The sequence below is a fragment of the Camarhynchus parvulus genome, chromosome 25 (genome assembly GCF_901933205.1).
Source record: "Camarhynchus parvulus chromosome 25, STF_HiC, whole genome shotgun sequence".
Taxonomy (NCBI): domain Eukaryota; kingdom Metazoa; phylum Chordata; class Aves; order Passeriformes; family Thraupidae; genus Camarhynchus; species Camarhynchus parvulus.
In genome coordinates this window covers 2,881,940-2,902,224 of record NC_044595.1, presented here as the reverse complement: position 1 = coordinate 2,902,224, position 20,285 = coordinate 2,881,940, and the positions used below count along the sequence as shown (strand labels likewise).

Here is a 20,285-nt window from a genome sequence, read left to right as displayed (position 1 = left end):
TATCTCTGTATAAACCTGAACATCTCAACTTCTCAGAGCACCAAGAAGTGTTCTGGCCAACCCCACTGCAGCCCAGGCTCAGCACAACCCAAACCCATCCATTCCAAACACGCCAGCCTGCCTTTCCCTACCTTCCCATGAAATCATGAATTGGGTTAGCTAAAAGACACTTGATGGCCTGGGATTGAATCGTCCTAAATATAGATTAAAGCAATAATACCCCTCATCAAGAAAAAGAAACTTGCTAAAAAATTTTGGAATTGAGCTGGAAAGTGAATTTTTTTTAGACACAACTCAAATATGTCAATACACCACCTTCCACACTGCTCAATTCCACCTTCTGAGGGCAAGATTCCAGTAGGAGAGACACGAGAAAAAAAGCTTTGAGATCATGGAATATTCTCAGTTGGAAGGGACCCACAAGGATCACAGATTTCAACTCCTGCACAGGACAGCCCCAAAAACCCCACCATGTGCTTGAGGGCGTTGTCAGCTTGTTTTTCCCAACCCAGAGTTTGCTAACAGCTTGCAGGGTTGTGTGTTGCTGACTAAAGCCAAAGCCTTTGGGAAGAGGAGGGAAGTTGGAAATTCCAAGTCTTTATGCCACTACTCTGAACATTCACCATTTTAACAAGTCAGATTTGTACCATTAATAAAGTTAAATTACATGTTAAGTAATAACAAATTAACAATTAAGCTTTGGACTGGATGAATTTGAAGGAGTTTTGCCCAGCCTTGACTATCTTACTCCAAGCCAGCTTTTGAATAATTGGGCTAAAACTCAATGGGAAAGTTGTGGGTTTGGTGTTTTTAATCACCCAGAGCAGCTCTGAGTGTTGCCCCTCCATGGAAGCCCCAGAACATTCTGTTCACTTCAACACATCCCAAACCCATAAACCAGCACCTCAAAGGACGAGGACAAAGCAGAGATTCCCGGTGTTTCCCGGGGAGATTGGGCACGGTGGGAGCCTTACAAAGGCAGTTAAAACCAGGGAGCTGAGTCACTGTGTTAGTCATACCTTCAGGACAGGAGCACTGGGGGAAAACAGCCCTAACTGGCGACACAGCCAGGATGTGCAGCAGGGATGCAATGCCAGGGAGGCAATCCCAGGCCCCAGGAGCAAGGAAACATGCTGCCACTGAGCAGATGTGGCTGTAACTCCCTTCCCTCTGCTCTCATGTGCAGCTCCTGAGCCCAAAGGGGAGTGGAAAGGATGAGGAGGTTGCTCTGTACCTGCTGTATCCTGATCCACAATGGAAACAGGGCCCTGTGCAAGCTGGGACAAGGCAGAAAGGAGCCAAGAGAGGTTAAACAGAAAGGAAATGTCCATGTGAGTGTTAAATCTTTTGTTCATGTGGAGCTCTGAGCAAATGGAGAACTGTATTGTGATCTGTAGGAGAAAGGAGCCCAGAGAGGTTAAACAGCCCCAGGAGCAAGGAAACATGCTGCCACTGAGCAGATGTGGCTACAAATCCCTTCCTTCTGTGCACACCTGCAGCTCCTGAGCCCAAATGGGGTGTGGGAAGGATGAGGATGTCACCCTGTACTTGCTGCATCCTGATCCACAATGGAAACCAGAGCCCTGTGCAAGGTGGGACAAGGCAGAAAGGAGGCAAGAGAGGCAAAACAGGGGATGAGTTCAAGGCCTCCTTTTCCTCTTCAGAAGCAGCAGCAGCTCACCCCGTTTTCCATAAACTGGGTACGCAAAGCTTCTGGCCAGCAACATTTGCTTAAGAAACAAAGCAGGGGATTGTTGGCTCCAGATGCCACACATACTCCTGGGAACAAAAGGGTTTGCTAGGCCGGCTCCAGCAGCAGATAAAGGCACCCGAGGTGTTTACATTGCCCACAAGGTCTGTTTGCATGTGGCGGTGGCAGCAGTTGAGTCACTGCCGGCACAGGGAGCTGCAGCTGCTGCTGGGGGGGCTCTGGGGATGGATGGGGATGGGATTCCAGCAGGAGAACGCGGCTCAGCACAGGGATGAGCAGCGACCAAGGTGCCTGGTGCGCTGTGCCACGTGCAGAGCTGCCAGCACACCTCCCTGCACCGCGCAGGGACAGAGCCCAAACCTGCTTGGCACGTGGGCAGGAAATCAGCACTTCCCCAGAGCGAGGTCTGCAGATGTGGCATCCCTAGAAAGCAGAATTTAGCCCCAATTGCTGCTTGCACAGGGCTGCCAGTGAACAGAAGCACCATGAGATGCTCCAGCCTCCCCACCAGGTCCCTCCTGCCCAGCCTCACCTGGCCAGCACACACCCAGCACCAAACCCACCCCAGGCTGGTGAATTTTTGCCCTGGAACTGCAGAGCTGAGGCTGGGTGGCACAAAGCAACATCTCTGCCCTGAAAGGGGAGCCTGGTGCCCACCCAAACAGCAAAACACAATGCCCACAGCTGAGGCTGCTCTCCCCAGTGCTCCCCTTCCCTCTAAAGCCCCCAACACGGAGGCTCAACTTGGAAACCCCCAGTTTGTCCCAGTATAGCCTGGGGGAGCATCCTGGCAGCCCAGGGTGCTGCTGGGCTCTCTGCCATGGTGCCAGAAAGGAAGGAAGGGGCAGAGCAGGGCTGCAGGGCAGGGGGGGGGCCCCAAAGCACAGCCCAGAGCCACATGCTGGGCATGAGTCACCTCCCTGCTCTGCTCTGAGCCCTGGCAGGGGCTGGGATGGAGGGCACTGGCAGCTGGCACCCCTCCATGCCCATGGGCACCGGGGCTGAGCTTCCTTTGGGCTCCCACCCCTTTTGGAGCCCACTTTGCACCCCCACACCAACAGCTTGGGTGTTTGTTTGGGCTCGTGTGACTCACAGGGGGTTTTAGGGAGGAACTGTGTCCGTAAGCTGTTAATAAATCACCCAAATAAAGTGAAAGCTCTTAGCTTCCATTGAACACCACAGCGTGGTGATGCCAAGCTCTGCCTGACCAGCGTGGTGGCACTGGATGGGTGGCAGGAGGACAGACAGGAGGACATGTGTGTGTGCAAAGCAGCAACCAGAGCAAGTGCCTGGAGGTGGCTTTTGTGCAAGAGGGAGGAGAGACCTCTGCCATCAGAACCTTGCTCCTACAGAGGTGCTTCTGAGCCACTCACAGCCCCGACAGGAAAATTCAACAGGGGAGCCCATGTTTGTTATCCAGCAATTCAGGGGAGCCCATGTTTGTTACTCTAGAGCTTCACGAGAGCCCATGTTTGTTATTGAGCAGCTTCAGGACAGTCCATGTTTGTTACTCTAGAGCTTCAGGAGAGCCCATGTTGTTATTCTAGAGCTTCACGAGAGCCCATGTTTGTTATTGAGCAGCTTCAGGAGAGCCCATGTTGTTATTCTAGAGCTTCAGGAGAGCCCATGTTTGTTATCCAGCAATTCAGGAGAGCCCATGTTTGTTATTGAGCAGCTTCAGGACAGTCCATGTTTGTTACTCTAGAGCTTCAGGAGAGCCCATGTTTGTTATTCTAGAGTTTCAGGAGAGCCCATGTTTGTTATCCAGCAATTCAGGAGAGCCCATGTTTGTTACTCTAGAGTTTCAGGAGAGCCCATGTTTGTTATCCAGCAATTCAGGAGAGCCCATGTTTGTTATTCTAGAGCTTCAGGAGAGCCCATGTTTGTTATTCTAGAGCTTCAGGAGAGCCCATGTTTGTTCCTACCCTGGCTCTCCACCTCTCTGCAGCACCAACGCCTGCAAGGTGCAAGCCCATAATTAAAGAAGGCACAGCACAGGTGGGGCAGCACCCACCCTGTGTGCTGGGGGACTTTGTCCCTGCTGTTGCTGCAATTCCCAGGTCTGCTAACCATGGCAGGCAGAAATAGAGCGTTGGCTGCAGCTTGGGGGACACCCCAAGCCAAGGGCACCTTCACCTTCACTGGAAAAGGCAATTGCTTTATGACAGGGAATGTGAAATGTTGACTCAGCCTCACCAGAACAGACGTGTCCCAACCCCAGCTGGGTTTTGTGGTGTCTCTGTGGGCTGAGCTCATTGCACCTCATTAACCAAGTTCCACACCCTTTGGCTTTCCCCAGCACCCACAGAGCCCTGGGTATCACACCACGGCTCACGGACATGCTGAGACATCCTTCACGTACAGCAACAAGGAAAAATGTGGGGATTTTCTTTTACTCTTATCAAGGTTGTGGAGTGACTGGGCAAAGCAGAACGGCTTTAAAGTGAGAGGGCAGATTTAGATGAGGTATTGGGAAGAAACTCTTCCCTGTGAGGGTGGTGAGGCCCTGGCATTGCTCAGAGAAGCTGTGGCTGCCCCATGCCTGGGAGGTGGCTGAGAGAGTGGCTGTCACAGAGATGTCTCTGCAGTCAGGGCTGCAGCTGCCACTGCACCAGGCAGGGCTGGGGGACCACGCCAGCCCCCACAGTTGTTCAGCCTCACACTGGGGACATTCAGCCCTGGGCAGGGAGGGGAAGGGAGCAGAGGCAGGTGGGCACCCAGCCCTGACACCGTGCTGTGTGATGGCAGCTGTCAGCAGGGACAGGTTTTACACAGCACCAGCCTCAGCTGTTTGGGAACGTGCTGAGCTGGTCACAAAGGAACAGGCTCAGCAAACAACCTCACAAAGAGCAGGATGGTGAAACAGGTAATGCAGCCAGTGGCAGCACAGTGGGAGGTGATTCCCAGCTCTCCCTGGACCCACTGGGCTGGCGCTTCCTGGGGAATCCTCCACGACAGCTCTAATTTTGGCCAGGACCAGAGGGAGAACTCTGGTGACTTCCTCCTTTCCTGGCTGCCAGCAGCACGAAAGGAAACTACCCCTCCCAAAGGGCATGAATTCAGCAGAATAAGGAGCTGGCAGCTGTCCCACATGTCCCACCCTGGCTGTGTCACCTTCTCTGTCTGCATCCTGAGCACCACACAGGGGAACTCCCCGTTCCCTGCGCTCTGGAGTTGGAGTGTTGGCGGGACTCAGACAAGTGAAGTGGCACGTGCAAGGCTGAAAAACACTTGTGGCAGCATGTGAGACCAGGCAGGCTGGGATGGATCCCTTCCCACACCAAACACAGCCCTGACTCTCTTGGCAATCACTTCTCTTTAATCCCCAGCTCCAAAGCAAAGGTCCTTAATTTTCCAGAGTGGATCCTTTCATCCTAAATATATATGAGGCAACAGGATTCCCTCTGACTCCCCCCATCCCTGGGAAAGGTGAGGGGATGAGCTCTGACACTGGCAAACACAGCAGTGAGAGCAAGGTCACAAACCAAAAGTGCTGGAGCACGTTTCTCTGCCACAATTTTTCTTGGAAAAAGAGGGACTGGATGTTAGCACAGGCAAGAACTCCTCTCCACTGGGAACAGCTAATGAAAACCTTCTCCTGGAAGAAACGTTTTGCCACAGAGCTCTGCAGCGTGCCAGGAGGGCCAGCACGCCCAGCCATCCTGAGCTGCTGGCTGCACATGTCAGGGGACACCCAGCGTGTCCACAGGGCTGGAGATTCAGGGGGCCTGGCGTGTTCAAGAGGGTCCCAGAGGGCCATGGAGGTCTGGATCAGCCCAGCCCTGTGTTGATGATTCCCCCCAAAGTATCCCCAGCTGCACAAGCTGCTCTTTGTTTGCTCCGAAAGGGCAAAGCCTCCTCCCAGCCAAAGCATTCCCTCCCTGGCAGGGATTCCATGAGGCAGACGGGGGAGAAACCCAGGAGCCTGAGGTTTCACCCCACGCAAAATGTTCCAGCCCAAGCTCATTGCTGCTGAAGGAAGTGCATGCCCCCCTCATCCTCCCCAGCAGCACTGAGCCTTAATTCTTTTTCCTCCCTTTTTTCAACTAAACAGGTTTCATTTACCTGCTCCTGCCTGCAGGGTCACAAAGCACAGGGCAAAACCCCCTTGGGCTGGGAAGGCTTGTGGAGTTCTCCTCCTGGCAGCCCAGTGCTGCCTCCCTGGCTCTGCCCTTGGAGGAGCTCCCCCCTCCACAACAACGTTTGGGAAAAAGGAGATTTGTCCTCATTAGGGCCAGGGAGGAAGAGGCACTGCCAAGGCAATGCCTTAATCAGGTTAGGGGCTGCAGTTCAGGAAGGCATTGCTCATCAGCGTGCTGCTAACGAGGGCTGGTTCCTGCCTGCAGAGGGGAGCTGCTCACTGTGTGGCCACCACATGGCCAGTCCATAGAGTGGGCACTGAATTCCTCAGGGGTCTCTCCTGGGAGTGAAGGTGCCAAGGGCTGTGTTCTACAGCCCCTGTGTCCCCAGGCTGGGGCTTGCACTGTGGGGTGGGATGAACTCCCATGGGGCAAGGCAAGGGCTGTGGCTCTGCTCATCCTGTGAGTCAGAAGGCAGCTTAAGGAGAGGGAGCAATGGGCAGGACCCAGCACAGAGCGTCTCTCCAGCTCCATGGAGGTCTCCCAGAGCATCTCTCAAGCTCCATGGAGGTGCCATGCTGGAATCCAGGTGTCCTCCAAGGAGGGGACAGAAGCTTGGGGACACCAGGGACGGGGCATTTCAGACTATTCCTATCTCTACCCATGGCCTGGGAGGGGATGATGCTGGTGTTGCCAGCACCCCTGAGTCACCAGCCACCCTCCCCACACCCTCTGCTTCTCCTGAAGCGTGGCTACAGCATAACCAGAGGCCATCCAGAGTGGGGACACATGTGGCACCAGGACAGGCAGGACTGCCCAGAGGGGTCCCTTGTCCTGGGGCACAACCAGAACCAGGCTGCACAGGGCTGAGGGTCCCCGTGCCAAGAGCCAGGTGGGCACTTTGGGAAACCCCTCCTGGATCACCACTGGCAGTGGGAAGATCCCACTGGAAACTTTCCCAAGAGAGGAGCAGTTGGCCAGGAGCAGAGGGGAGGCAGCCCAGCGTCTCCCAGACCCTCCTCCACCCATGCAGCTCCCGCACTGCTACTGGTTGGACTGGTCTGTGTTTGCACAGCCTGTCCCCCTCCAGCCAGCAGCTCTTTCCCCGCCCCAGGCAGAGCACCCAGCACCCGGGGCCGTGTCACATCGTGCCCCGGCATCCCGGCCCCCCGCCCTCCCTCTGTGCTGCCGAGACAACCCCTGCATCTGGCAGCGGCGATGCTGCGGCTGCTGATAACACAGCCCCGGGCGCCTGCCCTGCGGGAGATACCCGGCGCTGCTCCGGGGCCGACGGGCACACCGAGGGGCGCAGAGAGCTGCCAGTTACTTATTAGCCAAAGTCTCACCGTGTCAAGGACAGTGAAACGGCCCCAGGGCTGATCCAAGGGCTCAGGGTGGGCGGGGAGAGCCGGCAGAGCAGGCACATCCCTGCCCAAGCGGATGGCAGGGAGGAGAACAACGTCAGAACGGGGCCCTCCTGATCCCCCCGACAGCTCTGACCCCTCCGCGGGGTTGGGCTCATTCCCTCATGCCCCAAAAATTCGGGACAGCCCAGTGAAAGCGAGCCCAGGGAGCAGCACCGCAGCTCAGCAGCCGATTGTGCAGCTCTCTGAGCAGCCCTGGCACATCGAGCAGGTGCCCAGGGACACCAGATGAGCTGCAGCCTCCTTGCAGGGGTTTGAGGCTGGAGAGCAGCCCTCACACCCCGCCCTAGGAAGAGAGGACAAAGCAGAGGCAGGAATGAACAGCAGCGGCTTCCCCCGCACCTCCGCTCCGTGACTCAGAGATGACTCAACACAGAAACACCCCTGGAAACAGCCCCGGCCCCCCGAGCCCTCACCCCTGCTGCTCTCCCAAACCCACCGAAACCCATTTCTCGAACACAAGCCGCTCTCCGGGAACCCCCGCGAGTCACAGCACTCTTTCAGAGGATTTGTCAGCGGCCAGGAACAAGCACAGCAGCTCCCGGAGCGCAGGGAAAAATTCCACATCCGTTTTCCAGCTCCCCTCCAGCCGCGGCTGCGGGCCGGGCATTTTTTCCAGCCCTCGAAAGATCGTGGCCAAGATAGTTCTGGGTTTGCATAAGGCAGAAAAAAGCCTTTAGACAGCTCAGCTCCTCCTCTGAGCAGCATCCGGATCCTCGGGATCCGGGAACAGGGATCTGCAAACCGCCTTTATCCGAGGACGAAGCTGCAGCGGCGCACGGGAAATAGAAAGCTAAATATAAACGCACACGGCTCCAAGAGGCAGCACAGTCCCTCCCTCCCAGGTAGAATATTTATGGCATCTGCTAAGGAAGTTAATTTTAGCCTCATTTGGTACAGGCTCAAAACGAGGAGCCCAGAATAAGAGGCAAAAGATCAAACGGAATAAGAGGGGGCTGTCCCGCCACTGCCCAGCCCGAACGCGGCTGCGAGCCAAAGGTGATGACGGAAAGGAGCGGCACTCGGGGAACTGAGCGCCACAGCGACATGTCCCGACACTGCACGGGCTGGCAGAGCCCGGGGGAAGCCCAGTGCCAGCCCCTGCTTGGCCAGCAGCGACATTGGCCAGGGAGCCCCGTGTCCTCAGGGGACCTGCGCCGGTAACCGGGGACAGCCCCGAGCAGGGCAGGGGCACCCAGGGGCAGCAGGGAGGGGTCCCCGAGGGGGGCATTTCTGCCGGCAGGGAGGGGAAGAAACGAGCCCGGAGGAATTCGTGCCTCGACGGGAGCACATCACCCGGTGACAGCTGCTGGGAGGGGGACACGAGCGCTGCCCGCATATTTCTTCCCCGCCAAAACCAGGGACCCCACAGGGTGGGAGCAGCTTGGCACAGGGAGGGTTAAGGCAGACAAAACCTGGAGCAGGTTCTTTAACCGGTGCCAAAGACAGCAAAGGAAAATAGGACGAGCAAGAGAAATCCGTAGGCAGGACAGAGCCAGCTGGCTGGCAGCGCTTCCCGGGCTGTGCCGGAGCGTGTTTAGGAATAGCTCCAGCATGACGAAGGCACAGGGGCCGCCAGCCCGGCGCTTGTAGCCCGCATAACACGGACCCTGCCGGGGGCCCAGGGCACGTCTGCTCAGCCCCTGCCCCAAAGGCCCCCAGCTCTGCTCCCAAATCCCCGCTCCAAGGGCATCCCGGCCAAAGATGGCGCTTGGAAGGAGAGCAGGAATGACGAGAGAGCTTCTCTCCTCTTTTGGTCCCTACCACAGACACCCCAGCCCCGGCCAGGCCACGGGTTTTTCCTCTCTCCGGGTCACTCCTTCCTCCCTCCCGGCTCCCTGCCAAGCATGACGGCAGCACCCGCCATCCCCAGGGCACTCACCGGGCTTTCAGCTCCTTGTGCTCCTCCCGCACTTTGCTGAGCTCCAGCTGCAGCCGAGCCCTCTCCTTGGCCACCGAATCCAAGGTCTTGCGGGCATCCGCCAGCTCCGACTCGTAGGCAGCCTTGATGCCCGACACCTCGCGGCTCACCACCTCCTCGGACTCGGTGATGCGGAGCCTCAGGCCGGCGTTCTCCAGCTCCAGCGAGCGCACCTTGTCGATGTACACGGCCAAGCGATCATTGAGCTCCTGCAGATCCTCCTTCTCCTGCAGCCGGGTGATGCGGGTGGGGGACAGGGGGGTCCCCGAAGCCCCGCTGCGGGTGCTCCTTTTTTGCGAAGGTGTCGCCATTGGGGTGCGGAGTGGAGGCGAAGGGCACGGCTCAGGTCACGGCGCGATGTCCCCACGCCACCCGCCCAGCTGTCGCGGCAGCTCCCCGGGGCTGAGTGACTTGCTTATATCCCAGCTGGGCTGTTCACTGGGAGGAGGAGCTGAGAGACGGCGGCGGGTGGAGTTATCCAAAACCTGGGTGGAGACAACTCGCATCAGTCCCAGCCCTTCCTTAGGAAAGGCTGGGAAAATATCCCTGCGTAAAGGGGACTCGGGAGGGCGGCTCTGGGGACGCAGTCCGGGGAAACCCCCTTCCACACGCTTTTCTAGGGCGATTCCCCCCACAGAGGCTGGATTGCAGACCGGGGGACTTGGCCAGGGAAAAGGGCACCCTGAGAGGGGCTGCGGTGAGGAGGTGCAGCCAGGCACCCCCAGGACTCCTGGGCTGGCAGCATCGCAGCAGCTGGCCCCAGGGTGTGGGGGGTCCTGGCACACCCTGAATTCGGGACCCTGGGGTACCTAAAACTCTGGGGTCCAGGGACACAAATACAGCCCCAAAACACCCTGGTCTGGGTTCCCCTGAATCCTGAGGCATCCCACACAAAGAGCTCTGGGGCACCCAGTGCTCCCCCCACCTACCCACTTCCCTGCACTGGTTTTGCCCAGTTCTCTCAGCACTGGCATTCCCCATTTTCCAGCTCTCTTCAGTGCCAGCTGTGCCAGTTTGTAACTCCCCAACTTCCGAGCACCATTCCTGTCCCCACCCCAATTCCCTGTTTCCTGTTCTCCTGCCTCCCAGCCCTCTCCAGTCCCGCTCAACCCCTCTCCCAGTATCTCCAGCTCCCAGCAGGGGTGATTCCCAGTCCTCCCAGCAGATGTGGGGTGCTGTGTCTCCCTCGAAGCTCTGCCGAGACTCGGGCAGCTCGTGATTTCCAGATCTGCCAAATGCTTCCCGGCACTCCCAGTGCTGCCAGAGAGACTCGGACTTCATCCCCCTCCCTGCCTTGTGCTGTGGAGCCAAACCCTCCCGTGTGTGAGAAATGGGAATGGAAAATCAACCCTTTTACACCCTAGAAATGAGGGGAGGTGGGCGGGGGGTCCAGGGGAGATCCAGCTTCCTCCTGCTTGGAAAGTTGGGCTCTGCAGCAAGGAAAAATGGGAAGGCAGCAGCCTTGTGCGTTGTGCTGTGGAGCCAACGTGTGTGTGAAATGGGAATGGAAAATCAACCCTTCTACACCCTAGAAATGAGGCGAGGTGAGCGGGGGTCCAGGGGAGATCCAGCTTCCTCCTGCTTGGAAATTTGGGTTCTGCGGCAAGGAAAAATGGGAAAGCAGCTGCGCCTTGATGCTGGGGACGCTGGCGAGAGCCGAGGCACCCTCAAGCACAACCTCCCCCGACCATTCCCTGCGAGCAGAGGGGTCCAAGGTCAAGGGCACCGCCAGCCCGAGCCGCCCCCGGAGCCGCGGCTCCTCCCGTCCGCGCCGCGATCCAAGCTCGATTTGCTTTTCAGCGCAGGGAGGGCAGCAGAGCCCCGGGCGCGCTGAGAGTGACTCACACAGCAACGGAGCAACACACGCAAACACGCGGGGCACACACGGCAACACGCGGGGCACACACGGCGCACACGCGTGTGCGCTGCCCGGCAATGATTAACCCGCGGGCAGCCGGTGGGGAAAGGAGCCGGCAACAATCCAGGGTCAAAACTTTGAAAAAGCAACAGTTCCATGCCGGGGAAAGGAGCCGGTAATAATCCAGGGTCAAAACTTTGAAAAACCAACAGTTCCATGCCGGGAATCTGCCCCAGCGCCACGTCAAAGACGGGAGGGGAAAAGGGAGAAAAGGGGGGGTGTGAGCTGGGCTCAGCCCCCCTGGCACTGCCACAAAAGGGGAGGGGTTGGGGGTCGGGATTCCCCCTCCTTCCCCCTCCCCGGCCTCGCCACAGCCCCTTCCCCACCCTGGCTCGCAGGGTAACCCCCGGTGCCTGGAGAAGCCCCCCGAGTGCCGGAGGCGTTACTGTGCCAGCCCCCGCTCAGCACGGGTCTCCCTGCCCCTCCAGGGGGAATTCTGCGCTCCTTCACGCCATTCCTTCGCTCAGTCCCACACAAATTCCTCCTTTCCTGCCTCCTTGCCTGTCCCGGGCTGCCTTCCATTCCTTCCCCTCTCACGGGCACAGCCCCTTCCCTGGTGGCTGGGGGAGGACAGCGCAGCGCTGGGGACACCCGTGCGTGTCACACAGACAACGAGGGCCACGGGGCAGGTGTGAAAATGCGTGTATGTTATGATATTAAAATGAATATTATATGTGTTAGAAAGTAATGCTGTATTAATACTCTTAAGTAGTGTGTTAAATATCGTTTTAGGCTATAAAAAATGTTTATCTCTATTGTCTCATATTGTCCTAATGCAAATTGTCCAAATTATTATTACTCAAATTGTTTTACGATTTTTATATTATATTTTAATATAATTTATTTATTTATTATATATATTATATATTTATAATTTATAGATAATATATTTGTAATATATTTATAATATATATAATATATAATATATAAAATATAATATTTATTATATAATTATTTATAATATATTTATAATATTATGTATACATAATATGTTTGTAATATATTAATAATATGTTTTAAATAATATTTATTATATATAATAATATTTATAATATATAATTATTTATAATATATAATATTTATAATATATTATATTTAAAATATAATATAATTTATATATAATATATTTGTAACATATTTATAATATATTTTAATAATATAATTTTATTACTGCTTTTATAACTATTTTTATAACATTTTTATTACTATTAAACTTGTAAAATTTTAAAGACAAGCGATTGGCGTTTTTCAGAGCAGGGATGGTGCCCAGGGATGTGCCCAGGGATGTGCCCAGGGTTGGTGGATGGTGCCCCGAGGGCAGAGCGCAGCGGAGGGCGGGCTCCGCGCTGTTTTCTTTCAAACGCCGAGCCCTGGTGGGAAGGAGGGAAAGCCAAAGGCCGTTTGGCCCCAGGTGCCCTCGCAGCAGGAGGTGCCCGCCTGCCTCCAGGGCATCCACGCTCCAGGACACAGACCTTGGAGCGCGGCCAGGGTCACCAACGGCGGGGCTAAAGCTGGCTTGCCTCAACGTGGGAAACGCATCCAGGGTAAAGGCGGGAAGGGACCGGCTTGGGCAACAGCTGGAAATCACAGCTAAGGGTCACTGGCTCAGCCTGTCGCTGATCTGGCACCTCGTGCTCCCTGCAAAGCCCCTGCTGTGAATGGGACCCCCCAGCTCAGCATCCCACCCTTCCCAGCCCGGGGGATCAAACCTGAGGGGTCCCTTGGGCTGGGCATCGAGGGGGGACCTGGGGCAGCCTGTTGCTCCAGAGCCCGAGGGGGTTCTTGGCAAGCCGGAGTGAAAAGCCCCCAGGGAGGATCAGACTTCAGCTCCTTTGCAGCAGCTGCTCCTGGGACCGGGGGGGACAGTGCTGTCCCCACATTGCTCCTCTGCAAACCTGTCACAGACATCTTCTATGAAAAATCCTTTCTTTAGGACTTTTCCTCCTGAGAAGCGGAGAGGCCTCAGGAACAAAATGTAAACAATGGTTATCTGCTGCTGTGGAATGCAACAGGGGCATCTGTGATTGGCCCATGTTGGATGTTTCTAATTAATGGCCAATCACAGTCGGCTGGCTCAGACTCTCTGTCCCAGACAGAAGCTTTTGTTATCATTCCTTTTCTATTCTTAGTCTTCTGAGGAAATCCTTCTTCTATTCTTTTAGTATAGTTTTAATATAATATATATCATAAAATAATAAATCAAGCCTTCTGAAACATGGAGTCAGATCCTCGTCTCTTCCCTCATCCTCAGACCCCTGTGAACAGGGTCACACAAACCCCCTTCTCCTGGACATGGAGATGCTGCTGCCCTTCCCCAGCAACCCCCAGGGACAGGGGCATCCCAACCCTACACAGGGACAGGGAGTTAGCACAGCCCTGAGCTGCTCACTGGTTCCTGAGCAAGGCAGGAGGGCTGAACTCAAAGCCATGAGCCAGGAGGGCTGGCTGTGCTCCAACCCACCAACGTGGATTCCTCCAGGATCCACCAGAGTGGATTTCTCCAGGATCCCCCAACATGGATTGCTCCAGGATCCACCAGAGTGGATTTCTCCAGGATCCCCCAGTGTGGATTTCTCCAGGATCCCCCAAAGTGGATTGCTCCAGGATCCACCAGCGTGGATCTCTCCAGGTTCTGTGAGCACCGAGGAACTCGGGGTGCAGAATGTGCAGCAGAATAATGGACAGTGAGGGACAGGGCACTGGGGACAGGAGCTGGGGCTTGAGGAGAGGCCCTCAGCAGAGTCTGTATCTGTCTCACTGACTCAGAAGGTAGAAAGCAGCCACATCCCTGGAATTTCAACGCATTTCTGGCTCTTTAGCCTCCAAAACCAGCCCAGTTTTGGGCCTGTAATAATACAATTTTGTGATGCAAACAACGTGAGGGCAGTGATGAAGCTGGGTTTGGGAGAGAGGAGCTGCAGCTCCAGGGACCCCCCATCCCTGGCTGCTCCACTGGAGGGGCACAGGAAGGGATGAGCCATGGGGTCAGGCAGTGTCTCTGGGGGCTGCTTTGCTGATGGCTTTTCAGGTCTTTTAGGCTCTTTGCAAGGACTCTGGGGTTCACTTTTTAGAAAGTGAACCCCAGGGCTGCACGGCAACCCAGGGTTGAGCCACCCCTGTCTCCCAGACACCTGCCAAGTTCTCTCCCCAGTCAATGTATTCCCCTCAATCCTGCTCCCAGCACAGGGCCATTTCTCCTTTCCAGGGCAGACAAATCCCATCTCCAAGTGGAGCTTTTCCCCTTTTAACCCATCCTTAGGGCCCATCCTTAGCCCTGCGCCCCCATCTGCCTCACTACCAGCAGGAGAAGATCCCAGCCTCAACATTTCTTCCCATCTGATCCCAGAAGTGGAAAATTTCTGGGTTGGATGCACGCAGCAATCCTGATCCCTGATAGCCCTGGCTGGGTGACACACCCAAGAATGAAGAGACAGGGGGTGGTACAGACAGGAATGGGACATGGAGAAGGGTGAATGGCTTTAAATGGAAAACAAGAAAGTTTACAGGAGGTGTTGGGAAGCAGTTGTTCCCTGTGAGTGTGGCGAAGCATCAGCACACGTTACCCAGAGAAGCTGTGGCTGCCCCTGGATCCCTGGAAGTGTCCAAGGCCAGGTTGGACAGGGCTTGGAGCAGCCTGGGATAGTGGAAGGTGTCCCTGCCTATGGCAGGGGGTGGAATGAGATGAGCTTTAGGGTCCCTTTCAAGCCAAACAAGCCTGTGATTCCATGATCTCCCCATCCAGCACCCTGACCCATCATGCTGACCTCGAGACCCAGCTGCAAAGGGCTCCCAGTTCCCCCCATCCACCAATCTGTGCACATAAGGGGCTTGGGGCATGTGCATGGAGGAGTTTTAATTAGCCAATAATCTTTAATAGGGTTTAATTGCCTTGTTATAAAAGGTAATTACAGCAATACATCAATTAGAGCTGTAAAATTAATAGATTTACCAGTTGTATTTATTGAGGAGCTGCGACTGGCAGCGTGCAGCAGCCAGGGCAGCGCTGGTGGCTCTGCTCTGGTACCCAACAGGGGGAAGGAGAGCAGCCCCCAGCCTCTCCTGCCCCTCCACCCAGGACAACGTGAGCAGCAGCAGCACCAGCAAACTGCCCCAGGCCCAGCAGCCAGGCAGAGCAGATGGACAGACAGGCCAAAGGGGGATGTGAGGCTCACAGTGTCCCTGCCGTGTCCCTTGGGGACACTGGAACAAGTCCCCTCTGCTCTGCTGGAGATCCTGGGATGGGAACAGCTCTGTCTGCACGTGCTGGGGCAGATGGCTGTGGAGATGCCCACGTCCCCCCTCATCCCCATGCTTCACTTTCAGGAGAAAAGCCATCCCATAACCCAGAGTGTGAACCTCTCTTTAGGAGAGACCCAGGGTGCAAGGATGGAAGCCCAGCCACACTGCCAGGCAGAGGGGAGGGCACTCTGGGCTCTGCAGCCTGCTCCAAGCTCTCCCACACCCTCCCAAACCCCGAGCACGGGTGCTGTGGTCAGACTGCCAAGTGGCAAGGGGTGACCCAATGGAAAATGCATCTCATGGCTTCCCATGAGCCCTCCCAAGGGGAGGGCTTGAAAGGAAAAGCTGTTTGTGTGTGCTGCTTTGTGGCTTCGTTATTCAGCTCGTGGGTTAAGCACATGGGGCATCAGGGATGAGGTGCAGAGCCCTCCCACCCCTTTTCCAGCTTTGCTGATCCTTCTCTCAAGTGGGATCAGCCTCTTTTCCATAAAGTCAGTAGACCACACAAACATCTGCTCGAAATATCCCATTTCACTGAAATAAATGGTTTTGAATATAAGATCCCAAACAAGCCAGTTTCCTGCTCCCCACAGCCCCATTTTCCTGCTCCCCACAGCCCCCAGTCCCTGTTTCCCACATCTCCCCCAGCCCCATTTTCCTGCTCCCCAGCCCCATTTTCCTGTTCTCCACATCCCCCAACCCCATTTTCCTACTCCCCACATCCCCCAGCCCCATTTTCCCGACTCCCCACAGCCCCCAGCCCTGTGGGTTGGCGTCAGGCTCACGTTCTCATGCCCAGCTCTCCCAAAGCTTGGTGCCTGCAGGAAAAGCCAAAACACAATGGGCTGCCACGAGACCAGGCCAGCGTGGGGCAGAGGGATGGAGGCTCACACAACACAGCACCAGCCCCATTAAATGCCAGTTTGGAACAGCCCCCAAACCTGCAGGGAGTGATGGGATCAGTCCTGACGGGGGACTCAAAGGAGTTAAAAATCCCTTTGAGCTTTGCCCAGACACCTGGGGCACATTAGGGGACTCTCAGCACAGCTGGAAAGGAATCTTTGCTTCCCACACTGCAGCAGCAGAGTCATCTCAGCCTTGGAGAGAGCTGCTCGGTGCAGCAGCTGGTGCTCTCTGTGGGCACACAGTGCCCTGAGGCAGAGCAGGGACCAGGGGGGCTTCACAAAAAACCCAGCAGATCTGCCTGGGGTCACTCCTGTCCCCTCTCACAGCTCGTGCTAGAAAAGTTCCAAGCAGGGATGTCCCTCAGGAGATTGCCAGGCAGGGATGGCATGGCCCTTGGGATTCTCCCAGGTTGGGATGAGCTGGGAACCCCCTGGAGCCCCCAGGCAGCACCGTGGCCCTGTGGCAGGGGATGCCAGGACAGGGATGTGATTTGAGGGGGTTTCCTCGTGCATTCAATGTGGATTTGTGATTTGAGGAGGTTTGGGATACCAGGACAGGGATGTGATTTGTGGAGGTTTCCTCGTGCATTCAATGTGGATTTGTGATTTGTGGATGTTTCTTCCTGCAGTCCATGTGCATTTGTGATTTGAGGAAGTTTGGGATGCGAGGACAGGGATGTGAGGAGATTTGTGATTTGTGGAGGTTTCCTCCTGCAGGTGATGTGGATTTGTGATTTGAGGAGGTTTGGGATGCCAGGACAGGGATGTGATTTTTGGAGCTTTCCTTCTGCAGGTGATGTGCATTTGTGATTTGAGGAGGTTTCCTCCTGCAGTCCACGTGCATTTGTGATTTGAGGAGGTTTCCTCCTGCAGGCTGTGCCAGCTCAGCCTGGCACACAGAGCACTGGAGCTGCTGGGCCCCAGCAGGGCTGGCAGCACCACAGGCAGGATTTGGCTCTGCCTGGCTTCATCCCAGGCCAGGGGAACCCCCAGGCTGCAGCTCACCCCTTTCCTTGCAGGGCACTGGAGGTGCCCAGGGGATGATTGTGCAGAAGAGAGCTGGGCAGGACCCAGGCCTGTGGCAGGCCTGGCTCTCCCCAGTGCCACCCTGGAGGTGGGTAAAAGCCATCCTGCCCCCAGGGCTCACCACAGCCCTGCTGAGCTTGCCCAGCACCCTCCAGGAAGCCAGCCCAGCCCCAAACCCAGCCTGAGGGCCCAAGTGCCGTATTGGCAGGGCTCCTGGCACCTTCCCTGTCTCCTGGGGAAGCCCCAGGATGGGTCCTGATGTAAGAAACTGCAGCCCAGAGCTCCTGCAGTAAAACATCCTTGTGCTCAAGGGTCTCCACTGCTTGGGGCTTTAAGGATCCCACAAGAAAAATAAGCTCCAGGAACAGGTTCAGGATGAGCTATTCCCACCTCTCGAGCGACCTTTTCCTCTTCTACACTTTGTCCCTGTGCACAATGTCCAGCTCTGCCCCTCTGCTCCAGGGATTGAAGCTCACCTTCAGCTGGGGGCTGTGGTGGAGAGCAGCCCCAGGCCTGGCTCCTTCCTCCCCGCTGCCCTGGGGAAGGGATGGCGACAGGGACGAGGCCCGTGAGACACCTGGAGCCCCACATTGCCTGTGCAGATATTCACATCCCTTTTCACTGCCTCTGAAAGGCAGCAAGGGGGAGAGGCCTTGGCACGTCCCTGCTGGGATCCTTGGTGCAGAGGGACAGAGCAGACGCACTCCATGCTCCAAACAGCATCCCAGGTCCCCAGCAGCCTTCGTGCTGTCCCAGTTCCTCAGGTGGTGCCACCTCCCCTGTCCCTGCAGCTCCCCAGGACTGGGGCCATGTCTGCAGATGTTCACGAGCAGCTGGGAGCAGAGCACCTGGAGCCTTCCACACTGGCAGAAGGGAATCAGCCCCAGCGAATCCAGCTATCAGCATCCTGAGGTCTTCTTGTGCCAGAGATGTTTTATAAACTCACTGCTCCTCCAAAGCCAGCGTCTCATCCCTGTTTGTCCTTTGGCCACCCTGGATCTGACAGCAGTGAGCACCTCAGTGCCAGCACATCCTGCCAGGAGCATCCCGGACATTTCCTCATATAAAAGATGCTGTTGGCTCATTTCAGCTCAGAATGACAGGGACATGGAGGTCTCCACTCTTCCATTTCTTCTTTCCAAATCTGCCACCTTTGCTGCTGTGGAGGCAGCTCTGAGCAATACTGACAAGCTCAGAGAGCAGGATTCCATGGGAAAACTGTAGAATTTTGGAATATCCTGAGCTGGAAGGGAGCCACAAGGATCATGAGTCCCACAGGGACTCCTGGCCCTGCACAGACACCCCAACAATCCCACCCTGTGCCTGGGAGCAGCGTCCAAACCCTCCTGGAGCTGTGGCAGCTTTGGAGCCTGACCATTCCCTGGGGAGCCTGGGCAGTGCTCAGCACCCTCTGGGGGAAGAACCTTTCCTGATATCCAACCCAAACCTCCCTGCCACAGCTCCATTCCCTGGGGGGATCCTCTCCCTGTCCCAAGGGCTCCTTGTGCTCTCAGCATGCTGAAGCATCCCCTGGCTCCTTCTCAGCAGAGCTGCTCAGAGCAGCCAGACCTCAGTGCTGGGGCTGCGGCCTCTGGGGAGGGTCCTGCACTGCCAGGCCCTGATGGACACCAGCCCAGGGCCCTGATGGACACCAGCCCAGGGCCCTGATGGACACCAGCATAGGTCACTGATGGACACCAGCCCAGGGCCCTGATGGACACCAGCCCAGGGCCCTGATGGACACCAACCAAGGCCTTGATGGACACCAGCCCAGGGCACTGATGGACACCAACCAAGGCCTTGATGGACACCAGCATAGGGCCCTGATGGACACCAACCAAGGCCTTGATGGACACCAGCATAGGGCCCTGATGGACACCAGCATAGATCACTGATGGACACCAGCATAGGTCACTGATAGACACCAACCCAGGCCTTGATGGACACCAGCATAGATCACTGATGGACACCAGCCCAGGCCTTGATGGATGGACACCAGCCCAAGCCCTGATGGACACCAGCTCAGGGCCCTGATGGACACCAGCATAGGGCCCTGATGGACACCAGCATAGATCACTGATGGACACCAGCCCAGGCCTTGATGGACACCAGCATGGATCACTGTTGGACACCAGCCCAGGCCTTGATGGACACCAGCCCAGGGCCCTGATGGACACCAGCTCAGGGCCATGGGGCTGCTGAGCATCTTCCCCCTCTCCACACTCTGTATTTCCTGGAGATTTGCTGCCCTTATTCCATCAGCAGGAAAAGCTGCATGGGGCAAACCCTGCCAGGTGTGTCCACAGCCACTTCCCTTCCTTTCCATCCCCAGTCCCTTTGGTTTTCTGCTGTTCGCTGCTCTTCTCCCTCCTGGCCTGCTCAGTGCTGCCACGGGGGTGGAGGGCAGCGTGGTGTGACTGCTTGGCTTTACCACATTCAGTGATCCAAAAAGCAAATTTAAAAAAAAAATTGCACTCAAAATAGTACTGAACCTAAGTGGTGGGAGAGTCCCTCAGATTAAAGGAGAAAATGAAACTGGGCTCAGTTGTAGAAGGCAGAGCAGGAGGTTGCACAGAGTTGGAGTCAGAGCGTGGCGCAGAGGGGGTGTGGGACTCTCTCAGCCCTGCACAGGTAGAACAGCCCTGAGGCTGGGAGGTACAAATCTTTTCCCAAAGCAGGGTGGAGAAAGCTCTGTGTGTTGGCTCTGGAGCCCCAGAATGTCCCCAGGGAGACCCTGCTTTGTGGTTTGCAGGGGGAACCCGGGGCTGCCAGCACAGGACAGAGCCAGAGCAGCTCGGCTGTGCTGCCCCTTGGAGCTGCTCCTGCAGCACCCCCAGGCCAGCAGCAGGATTCTCTTCATGGGGTTTGGACGTAAAAGGCAGCAGAGGCTGGAAGTGAGCAGATTAACATCAAAGGCAAACCATGATAAAGAGGTTCTTCATGCCAGTTTGTCCCAGCGGCCAAGCCCCACCATGAATCACCAGGCTGTGACGAAGGCAGCGAGGAGCTGTTTGTTTGCCTGTTGCCAAGGGGCCCGTGGCTGTGGGCTGGGATCTCCGAGC

At 56.1% G+C, this 20,285-nt stretch overlaps 1 protein-coding gene across 1 annotated transcript in view; it reads right to left on the bottom strand.

The window, feature by feature from the left end:
- Positions 1-20,285, bottom strand: part of LMNA (lamin A/C) — a 52,994-nt gene that overhangs the window by 18,501 nt on the left and 14,208 nt on the right. The window contains 1 exon segment of the mRNA XM_030965436.1: positions 9,097-9,620. Coding sequence (XP_030821296.1) covers positions 9,097-9,446 — 350 coding nt within the window. The 5' untranslated portion in view covers positions 9,447-9,620.